General features: G+C 42.0%; 1 protein-coding gene across 2 annotated transcripts in view; it reads right to left on the bottom strand.

Annotated features, from left to right (window-relative positions):
- Positions 1-1,602: 1,602 nt before the first annotated feature.
- NIPA1 (NIPA magnesium transporter 1) overlaps positions 1,603-11,253 on the bottom strand; it is a 44,725-nt gene continuing 35,074 nt past the window's right edge. The window contains exons 5-6 of one of the 2 annotated variants that reach the window (XR_010380524.1): positions 4,486-9,783; positions 1,603-3,898 (exon numbers count right to left, since the gene is read on the bottom strand). Coding sequence is in view for 1 of the 2 variants with exons in the window: in XM_031451161.2 (XP_031307021.1) it covers positions 9,272-9,783 (512 nt within the window). In the remaining variant the exon portion in view is untranslated. Of the gene's footprint in view, positions 3,899-4,010; positions 9,784-11,253 lie in introns of those variants that run through there. The other variant, XM_031451161.2, reaches the window with a different exon arrangement.

The following is an 11,253-nucleotide window of genomic DNA, read 5'->3' as shown; positions in this document are numbered from 1 at the left end:
GAGTGAGACCAGCTAATAAATCAATAGTTCCTTGGTTACACGTGCAAACATCCTTTGGGGATGTTCTACCAGTTTTTGACTAGATACAAAAACACTATTACACCAAATTTAAATCATTTGGGGTGGGAATCTTTCTAAAATGAATTCTGTGCTTATATAGCCAGAAAATGCCAAATATAATTTGCTCTTTTCAGACTGTAGTCCCATTGGACTATTATGTTCTAGACTGCACAGCCCCTAACCACCCTGGTTTCAGTAACTATGCAGCTTCTAATCTAAAATTTTTACATCTTCTGTGAGCTTGGCAACCAGACAATGGGGCTTTTTAGAACTGGCTCAGAGGAACTTTTTTGCTTACTTTTTGGTCTCAGCCGAATTCTGGCTAGATGGCATCATCAAATAAGAAATTACATTGACTATGGAAAGATAGTTGGCAAGCCGGTCTCTGGTGATTGTTAAAAATGGCTCTGATTCTCGACCTGTCCTTGTGCTCATACATTTTGCAAAGTTGCTTTGCAGTCCCACTTCATCCTCTGATTCTGCCTTCGCCTTGGGACTGACTTTGGCCCAGAAAATATGCTGGTTCCCAGCTTAAATCATGACGAGAAGAAGCCTGGACTACTTTGCTGGATGAGGAGACCACGTGGAGCAGGGCAACTTGCGAGGCCACCTAGCTGACCCTTCATTGAGACCAGAGATTGAGTCAAGTTGGTTGAGGTCCACATAGACATATGAGAAGGAATAAAGGAATCTTGTATTAAGCCACTCTTTTTGACATGGATTGGTAAGTAGCAGTAATAAATCCCAACACATACCTCTGGGAGACAGATGGCTGTAATGAAAGTCATGGTTGGTTTGTATGAACAAGAATGCTTAGAAATTTTGTTGATTTAACCTAACAAATGAATTTGCTTGCAGGTCTTTTCTGCCAGTATTCTAATCATCCCAGCCTCATCTAATCCTCTTTTTTCTCATCATTGTAGCCCACCCATTCATTATCCTCTCACATTCATTATCTGGACCACCCCCCACCACCTGCTGCCAAACCTCACACTCACTGTCATATTGCACAGTGTACTGTTTTTATAAGTTTATGTAATATTGCTTGCTAGTACGATGCAAACTCCTTAAAAGCCCAAATCACATCTCCACCACATGATGCTTTACACCCCATATGGATCATGAGATATTTTTAAAGTTTTAAAAATTGAATGCCTTTTTATACACTGCTGGTAGAATTGTAAAATGTTACAACCTCCTTGTAAAACAGTTTCACAATTTCTTAAAAAGTTAAAACATGAACCAACCATACAATCCAGCTGTTCTACTCCGAGGTGTTTTTACCCAAGAGAAATGAAAGCATATAGCCATTAAAATATACCATGTAAATGACTGTTACGTGAATGTAAATGAGCACTCAATAACGGTTTTAGTTATAATAGCCAAAAAATAAAAACAGTCCCAAAGCCAAGCTTATTTGAGGTCACAGATGACCTACAAATGTAATAGGGCACTTTCTGAAACATTTGTTGGAGGGAGAGGGGGGAGCTCTTTGAGAAAGACAGTAATAACTTGAAGTGAATTAAGTAGAACACTAGGATATGCATTAAAAGCCAGGAGTTGGCTTTTTTTTTTAACACCTTTATTGTTGTATGATTCCTGCACAGTAAACTACACATTTCAGATGTACAATGTAATGAATTTTGGTATACACACCCGTGAAACCACCACCACGATCAAGATAGCTGACATTTCTGTATAACTGAAAATTGTGCTCTACACTGGAATTTGACACAACATTGTAAAATGACTGTAACTCAATAAAAAAATTGTTAAAAAATATATGTATACATATATATGTACTTTTCTGTACAACTGAAACATGGTAATCAACTGTACTTCAATAAAAAAGTAAAAAATAAATTAAAAAAAAGAAGCTACCATTTCCATCACTCCCCAAGAGAAGCAAATTTCTAATTCACAATTTATCCCTTCCCACCCCCTTTACCTGCTGGTAACCGTAGGAGTTGGCTTTTAATAATTGCCTCACTTGATGAAATGGTGGGTGGATCTGGTAGACAGAATAATGGTCTCCCAAAGATATCCACAGTCTTCATCCTCAGAACCTATGGCTATGTTACCTTGCAGGCAAAAAGGACTTTGCAAGGATATTAAGTTAAGGATATTAAGATAATCTTGGAATATCCAAATGGGCTCAAAATGATCACAAGGGTCCTAGTAAGAGGGAGATAGGAGTGTCAGAGTCAGAGAATGAGATATGACCATGAAAAAAGGCTCAGAGATGCAACACTGTTGGCTTTGAGGATGGAGAAAGGGGAACAAGCCAAAGACTGTGCCAGGCCTCTAGACACCGAAAAAGGCAGAGAACAAATTTTCCTCTAGGGCTTCCGGAAGGAATGTAATCCTGCCCACATCCTGAATTTAGCCCAGTTCAACTTGTGCCGGACTCCAGCCCCCACAACTGTGAGATAATAAATTTGTGTAGTTGTAAGCTACAGCGTTTGTGGTAACTTGTCAGAGCAGCAGTAGAAAACCAACACGGTGAACAAGCACACCGAGCCAGGGGAAGGAGGGGCCTCACTGACATCCCCCGGGCATCTTCAGCCAAAATAAAAAGATCCCATTTTATGGACAACCTAGTTTGACTTTTCCTCCACCTTCCAGGCCCTTCTCTGTTGTTTTACATGGATTTGTTGCGTTTGCTTCTTGGCTGGCATCTCTCCTACCCTGCTTGGCGTGGTGCACCTCCAATCCCAACTCTTACCAATAGTTAACACCTCTCATCTCTGAACTGCTAATACAGAGAGAAGTATCTTATTATTTCTCTTTGTTTTTTAACTGTGCCTCAGCTTTCCAACACAAAAAGCCTTTTTGAAACTACTGTATGAGGTTCAAAATGTGGTGTGATCAACATCACAACAGATTCTGACAATGTCATGCCAAAGGGACACCTGACAGAGGCGTGACTCATCAGCAGAGGAAGCAGAGAGCTGGCAGCATGCCTGACTGCCTGCAGTCCTCAGCACCAAGTGTAGAACTCAGGTTCAACAGGACTGTGCTTGGCTAGCAGCTAATGATTTTATTGTAGTAACCAACTCCAGCAAGCTTTTGTAGAATTTGGTCCTTACACATTTCACAACCCCAAAAAACTGTGTGAAAAGGATTATCCAGAGAGACAATTGGTGCTTTCTTAAAATATTTGTGTCTGATTTCTGTACAGGTATACTGTAATCAAAATGTGAATAATTCAATCCTTTTGGATAGACCTGAAGAAAAAATATTTCTGCTCAAATATTTTTTTCATTTAATAAAATTATTTACAGGACACTAAATAAAGATTAATGACAAGATTTCTGATGACACTGGGAGTATTAAAATGTGTTATGACTCTCAAATTTTCGATGAATTTAAAATGTTATGTATAGCCCCTATAATTACCAATATGGTGTTGTGCATTTCACAATCTGCTAAGCGGACAGATCTCTTACTAAGTGTTCTGACCCCCTACCCCTGCCAAGGGAACTTTGGGAGGTGTTGTCTATGTCTGTTGCCTTGATAAACCTTGGAGCCATGTTTACATGTGCCCAAACTCATCAAATTGTACATGTTAATTATGCACAGTTCCTTGTGTAGCAATTATGCGTCAATAAAGCTGTTAAAATACAATTTTCCAAATGTTAGATGTTATATACCTCAAAAACATGTACAAGGTATCAACATACTAAAATATAGCTGGTTTTCTTTAACACCATCCTTTCATTGCATCGGAAGGGAACCACTGGATGTTGAAGTCCTTCACACATCATGGACTTGCTCCCTAAGAGATGCACAGGGTGGACATTTTCTACACTGCGGTGGAGCCGTGGGCTATTCGTTCCTGCAAAGAAAGTGGGAGACGTTTGACTGAGGAATTAGGATGATGTGGAACGTCAGACCACACAAATATTTCACGGAAAGGGTTAAAAACACAACCAGTGTTCAGCTAGAAATAAGTTATTTTATTTTAAAACACATACAGATTAATAAATATTATTGGAAAACTTAATAAATAGCCTTTTTATTTACATAAGGCAATTACAACATGCTATGATTACTTCTAGAAAGCAAAAATATAAGCAAGTCTTAGTCATTGACAAATGTGTGTGTATGCTAATTGGAAGCTCCCCTGATACATTTACAGGAAAAAAATTTTATGTAACCAGTCAACACGTTACCTTTTTTACCTTCTTCTTTCACAATTATATTCCATTTTACAAGAAAGTAATAGTTATCATGTAAAAAGGCAAAAACACTCAGGAATGCTACTGAAAAACAGTAGCCTCAAATTTTCCCAAAGTGCAAAAACACTGACGTAGGGGGTGACAGGGTGGGGTAAATTATTATAGTCTGACAAATAAAAGAAATATTCTGAACTTTTCAATGTGACCCTTTGGCACTAGTGGTTTGGGAGACCCTGACATTCACCTGGCGTCAGGTAGCTTCATGGTCAGGGCTGAGCCACTTGGAAGCAGAAAGTTCGGCGTCATTTATCGTAAATTCAACACAACAGAATCAATCTGGTTCACGGGTCATTGAATCTTCAGCAGAACATAAACCTGTGCAGAATGTCAGAGAAGCTCATCACACCATCAGAATGTGATCTTTCAGTGCAGCTTTTTTAAGCCCCTGTTTAATTTCCATATTTTACAACGGAATATATAAAACCCTTCCTTTTAAAACAACAACAAAAAAAGGAAATTAAAGTTTCATGGAATCATGCAAACTTTACACCCAGTGCTTCCTTTGCTTACTCAGTGCTTGAAGCTGCGTGTCTGCAGCACGGTCTGAGCAGACAGGATGCTCAGTGCGTCCCTCCAGAGCATCCCTGCCCACGGCGCTCTGGTCTGAGGCTCCCAGCACGCACGCGCTAACCGGCGTGTGCTTTAAAACAGTAGATCTGGAGGACCACACCACCCCTTTAGAGGTAGAGAAACTGAGGCACAGAAAGGTTAAGTGACTCACCTATAGTTGCAAAATTCAAGAAAAAATAGAGAAAAAAACAAATAAATCCTTCTCCCTGGCTCATGCTCTAGGCCCTAGACTAAGCTTTTTTTTTTTTTAATCACATTGGGTACATTTAAAATAATGTTTATTTACATGATCATTGTTATACTGAATATCAACTTTCTACTAGACAACATTTTTTTGATGTAACACAAAGTTACATTTTCTTAAAATATAATTATTTTGTTGCAATTAACAGTGTGTGAGAAACGTGTATGAAAATAAATGCGTTGGTGATACTGGGCCAAATTCTTGTTTCCATTCCTATAATTCTTAATCTTTTCAAGTATATGATGGAGGTATAAGAATCTGGCCAGATGTGAGAAATCACCTATAAACTAAAGGACAGACCCTTAAAATTCATCACCAGTACAACTTTTGAGGTGGAAGTGAGGAATACAGAAAGTTGAGGTATTTTATATGATAAACTCTTTTATGGTGTGACTGGTGCGCAAACTGATTTTTTTTTCTTTCTAACTCAAGTTAACAGACCTCTAGCTATGAATATGAGGAAAACATATGAAAAACTCACACAGACACGTCCTTGGGAGGAAGGTGAATGCTAAGTTCATGTTACGGTTTTGGTCCCTGAGAAGGTTGAACACCAAGATTCCATCTAACCCTGCTTGATGGGTGAACTACTCCCTTGGTGTCAGCCACGGTAAGGACAACTTTTTCAGGCCACCGGAGCCAACGAGACAGTCATGAACGGATCTAAACTGAAGCGTCTTCTCTTCCTAGGTTCCTACACAGTCGCAGGAAGCCTAAGTCAGGATCAAGCAGGCATCAAAGAGCGACGGGCCTAGCGCTGCAGACTTCTTCTGCATCAGCTGAGCAGCTTAGAGAGGAGAGGACTCATCTCCCAACAAGAACCTGGCAGCCCGGCAGTGGCCTGTGAGCAACACCTGTCCCCGTGGACGGCAGTGCCCGTCCACGCCTGGAGACAGCACATCTCAAGCGCTTTACGGATGTCTAGGAACTGGCCTCTGGAAGTAAGCACAGAATTTACAAAGAGCTGAGAGGTCGAGGAAGAAGGGAGGTAACAGGTGACTGCACACTTTAGTAGTGCTTTCTCGATCAGACATGAAACCCAAAGAAAAAAACCCAAAGACAGAATTACTACCGCTGGAATGAACTTCTGGAAATAAAACTGCATGTAACAAACTGGCTTGAAAAGGAGGACTTGAAAGAGTATTTCTTATTGCTGAACCAAGAGCGGCGAAGTGTGTTTCACAAACACTCTAATGTGAAAAGACCACAGTGACATCTGAGTGATGATTCCTCCCTCGAGTCCCAGCTGTGGGCAGGTCTTGCCCTCCAGGTGGCAGGGAGCACCCCGCCCTTCCTCTCCAGAGCCTTCTCCGCAGAGATGGAGCAGTCCTTCAGCACAGCAAACACCCAGGCTGGGCTTGGGGCTGCGTTTGGGTTAGAATCCTGAACAGGTCCTACACTTGATTACTGAGCAGAACAGGAAGCAATTGTTTTAAATGCAAAGATTTAGATGAGAAGACAAGGCATTGTCCAAGCAGGAGAGGAGAGAAATGGCCTATTTAAGTATCTCTCCAGAGTAAATCTGTAAGTTGTGATCACAAACATGGTTTTAGAGGAGGCTTGAAAACAAGCAGACAGCAGGCATTTTCCCCTTAGTTTTATCAAAGATAAGATGCAAAGAACGGCCTAATAATGCAAATGTTTTATATGTATTTACTTTTGGAAAGACCAGTAGAACACCTATCCCCATTCTGGGCCTTCCCTTTTGAAGCTTTTATTTTTTTATTTTTTGCAATTCCAAATAAATTATTAAAAAAACATGAATTAGTAAAATAAATACTATTAAGTCAGAAGTAATTTGTTCTATGTTAAACTTGAAAATGAGGCGGTTAGACTGCTGATCGTGTCAATTACTTTGAGGCGAGAGTCATGCATTTGGAATATAATGGATGATCTGAACATTGTTCCACTGGAAGAAAAGCTGGGTATCACCCCCAGAATAACTTGCTGAACAGATGTAAACTTGGGAGAGTCAAACTGTCCTGGGGACACATCACCTTCAAGAGGAGACAGGCTATTAATACTTCGAGATTTTGTTTTACTCTAAAAAAATCACAGGGAGATAATCTGGAAAACCTCACCTCTAAGTATCTGCAGTATAATCATGGATTAGCTGTAGTAAGAACACCAATAGATGCATTTAAATAAAATAAGCTTCACATGTAAGTTGTATCCCCCAAAATGGTAATTTCCATATGACACGGGAACTTTCTCATTTTACTTGTACGGCCACATGTGTTCTTTGAATATCTCAGACTCCTTACCTAGGAAACTATTTTAATGCCTAAAAGTATATTGATACTGCTACATTATATTTTCAGGAAGTTCAGTTCAATAAATTAAAGCCTTCATTCCTAAAAATACTGATAAAAAACAAACCTTCAAGAGTTGACAAAAAGAGTAATGAGTTTTTTGAGCATTTGTTAACTATCAGTTACTGTAATTTTTTTTAATTTTAAAATAATCTTGTTGCTGCTCTTAGCTCATAACTCACAACCCATGATCATCATACGTACTTTTAATTCATAAAGGTGTTTTTTGCTCTGTGTTAAACTATCCTCATTTTATTTAGCCTCCTTGTTCCACACTCTAGGGAACTACTCCTTGGGTCTTTAGAAATATTCTTTCTGTCTGAAAAACAAATTTTCTCCTATTGACATCGCTCAGTCACTTTAATTGGGTGTTACTAAATTTCATGTTTTACTTCACCAGACCCACCTTAGCCAATCTCACCTTTCAACCTGGCATAATTCCCTAATTAGAGACAACATTGTACATGAAGCACGTGATATCTCGATGAAACATCTGAACCACTCTGTGCTTTGTTCCCATTTAATACACATGGAAGGGTAATACAGACAGACAAATGGCCTCTTTGATCCAAATACTGGATTAGTTAATTAATGGTGAATTTTGCACTTCAGAAGTTTAATGAGAGGTTGGGTGAGGAACTGTAGGGTGCGCTGTCATCTCAAACAACAGGGAGGTGGCTAAATTAATTGTCTTCATTTTTGCTAGAAATTCTTTTGAAAACTCTGTGTGTTCCAATTTGTAGAAACTGCCCTAAGCTTCATTTTGCCTTTAACGTATTCCTGAGTTACAGGGAACTCATATGTGCTCCTGAACACTTACTCTCTCCTTTAACAGCCTTACTATCAAGTTAAATAATTTATTTCTTTTGAGTGGCCACAGTGCTTGCTGAAAGAGAACACGGATATATTTAATACTGGATCCCAGTTACATTAGACTGAATGCAAATTAAATACCTCACGCTCCCTAAGTCAACTCTCTTTAACTGGGCGATCACTACATGCTGAAAGGGTCAATTTACTCCAGTGTGTCTTTAGTCTGGACTCTTCCAATGAATGAATATACTATTATTCCTAACTGCCTTGAACATTGATATTTTGAACAGTGAAATAGTAAAAGTATAATCAAGGAGGCTGCAGTATTCCAATCTAAGAGAACAGACACACAGGAATAGTCAAATTAAGTGAATAGTTCAAGTGGTAAAAGGCACTGAAATTGATCTGAGCTATTGAAATCTTCCTGCAAATGGAACAACTCCATCTTGTCCATTCATTCTTCTCTATTTGCAATTAAAATGCCTTGGAGTGGGGGTGGCTAGGAGAGTCAGCTCATTAGAGGATTAAAAACAAATGCACGCACCTCTTATTTGAATGAGGTACCTGAAAGTTATACATGCTTGACACGAAATACCCAAACTACAGACACATTTGCTGTAGAGTCAGACTTCAAGACAACAATTTCTCCCATTTCCAAAGTAAGATTCTAAGTTAAGGGTATCTGCTCCCCTGCAAAGACTAACCAGAAAAGGCCCATCTTTATTTTCTACTTAAATAATGTTGAAATGTTTTCAAAGCAAAGAGTATTCATGAAAGCTTCCAGGTTAATAGCAATGAACGTGAGATCAGAGAGATGGGGCCCAGGCAACCACCGAGCAACTCCAGCGTGCGGAGGGCCAGGCCCCCACCCTGGTGCTGAGCAACACGGCTTCACTCTCCAGCAGCCCACCCACCAGTGTACAGGCAACTCTAACACCAGCGATTCACGGTCTCTTCCACTTTACATCAAACCAGGACCAGAAACCACATCCGTTTCCTGTTCCTCAAGCCATCCAACCTCCTGCTGCAGCCTAGTCTGTTTTCACGTTAGATTTGTTCATCTCCCCCAGGTTGAAGTTGAACTCTTTGAACACCTGTATGAGGACAATCCCGACGGAGACGGTGGTGAACCCGCAGGCCATGCCCAAGAAGTCCACCAGGCCCACGTTGCTCCACTCCCGGAAGAGGATGGCCGAGGCCAGCAAGACCAGCGTGGTGAACACGACGTAGTAGATGGCCCCGAACACGGAGGAGTCGAAGCATTCGAGCGCCTTGTTGATGTACCTGAACTGGACGATGATGCTGCAGCCGAGCACGGCCAGGAGCACCAGGCACAGGCAGAGGGCCCGCTGACTGGACGGGTTGTTGTGGAAGATGTCTTGCGCCGCCAGCCCAATGCCCTTGGTGGAAGGCACGGTGAAGCTCCCCAGCAAGGAGCAGATGCTAATGTAGACCATGATGTTGGTGGGCCCGTGGGCGGGCGCGATCCAGAAGATGAGCAGCAGCAGCATGAGCAGCACGATGCACAGATAGCCCACAAACACTGCAAAACAGAGGGCGCACAGTGACCGGGAGGGGCTGAGCAGAGCCGCCCCGTCCCGTCCCCCGCCCCCGCCACGCTAGCCGCCGTGACACCCTGCTGCTCCAGCTGACCCTTTCCAGATCCGCTGAGCTCATCCCTCAAAAAGCATTCCCAACATTCTTTTCCCCATTCAAATATTCATAGCTCCTACATGTTTACATGTCAACAAAAAAGTCCTCTAACAGCAATACCTTCATAACAGTAAAAGACAACAGAGATGCTTTGAGAATTTTTTCAAAGTCATTTCACAGGCTAGTCAACTCAGCAAACGCTAGGCAGAGGGTCCTCCTGTGGGTGGGGGGAGGGAAAAGGAGTCACATGGGGGTCTGAAGGTATATGTAGGAAAACGAGAGTATTTGTGCCTGCTGCAGGGATCGGGGGCAGAGGCCAGCAGCCCTGGGATGTGCGGGCAGTTCCACACAGAAAATAATCATGTTCTCACAACTTCTGAATGTTGCCTTGGACCGTTAAGTGGAAAACGTTTATACATCAGAGCGTAGAACTTGTTTTATGTATAAAACAAAGTAATTGGCAAGGATATAAAAACACCGAGTTTTTCAGAACCTCAAGAGCCATTCTCCATTTCAGAGGGTCCCACTGCTGATGGCAAAGCCCCCAGTGTTTGAATCAGTAACAGGACACCTCCACGTCAGTCTGCTCTGCACCTGCGGATCCCCAGCCACTCCACACACACACGGGGGGGGGGGGTGTCTGCGGGCTTACTATGCCTCCTGGAGCTGTGCCTGGGCACTGTATTTCATTCCAAAGCACTGACCCTGAGGCATTATGTTGACTGCTGTTTTGTGTAGAAGGAGGTTGTATTTTCCATGAATTTCGTTTCCAGGCGTAAAGGGGGTGCTAGGAACTGGGCCTGACTGGGCTGGGAATAGCGTGGACTGTACCAGCAGGCAGGTGATGGGGGTCCCCACCTCCCCGAGGGTAAGGAAAAGGACTATGGAGCCCTGCTGGGAGGATTCAGGAAGATGCTGCAGCTGAAAGCTTCCTGGGAACCTGACCTATAGGCTGGGGAAGCGGCAGTGCAGAGCAGATGGTCAAACACAAACCAGGGCTGGACTGTGTTTGGGGAAAACCGGAAGCAGCCTGAATGCTCATGTGCAGGCTTCATTTCAGGAAAAGAAGCTGGGTCTGAGTGGTTTTCTCTCATGGCAGGGAGGGGGCAGCACTGCTGTGATTACACTTACTAAAAAAATTGATTAATTAAAAAAAATTACGTCCAAAATACATACAAAAGATATATACATAGGAGTGGGGTCAGGGAGAGCATAGCTCAAGTTGTGGGGTGCATGCTTCACTCCCGGCTACCTCCTCTAAAAATAAAGAAGTACACACACACACACATATCTCTGTGGGGAACCTAAAGATAGATGAAACCGGGCGCCAGCACTCAGAGAGCTTCACATCAGAGGGGAG

The sequence above is a fragment of the Camelus dromedarius genome, chromosome 4 (genome assembly GCF_036321535.1).
Source record: "Camelus dromedarius isolate mCamDro1 chromosome 4, mCamDro1.pat, whole genome shotgun sequence".
NCBI lineage: Eukaryota > Metazoa > Chordata > Mammalia > Artiodactyla > Camelidae > Camelus > Camelus dromedarius.
This window is presented reverse-complemented; position numbering and strand designations above follow the sequence as displayed.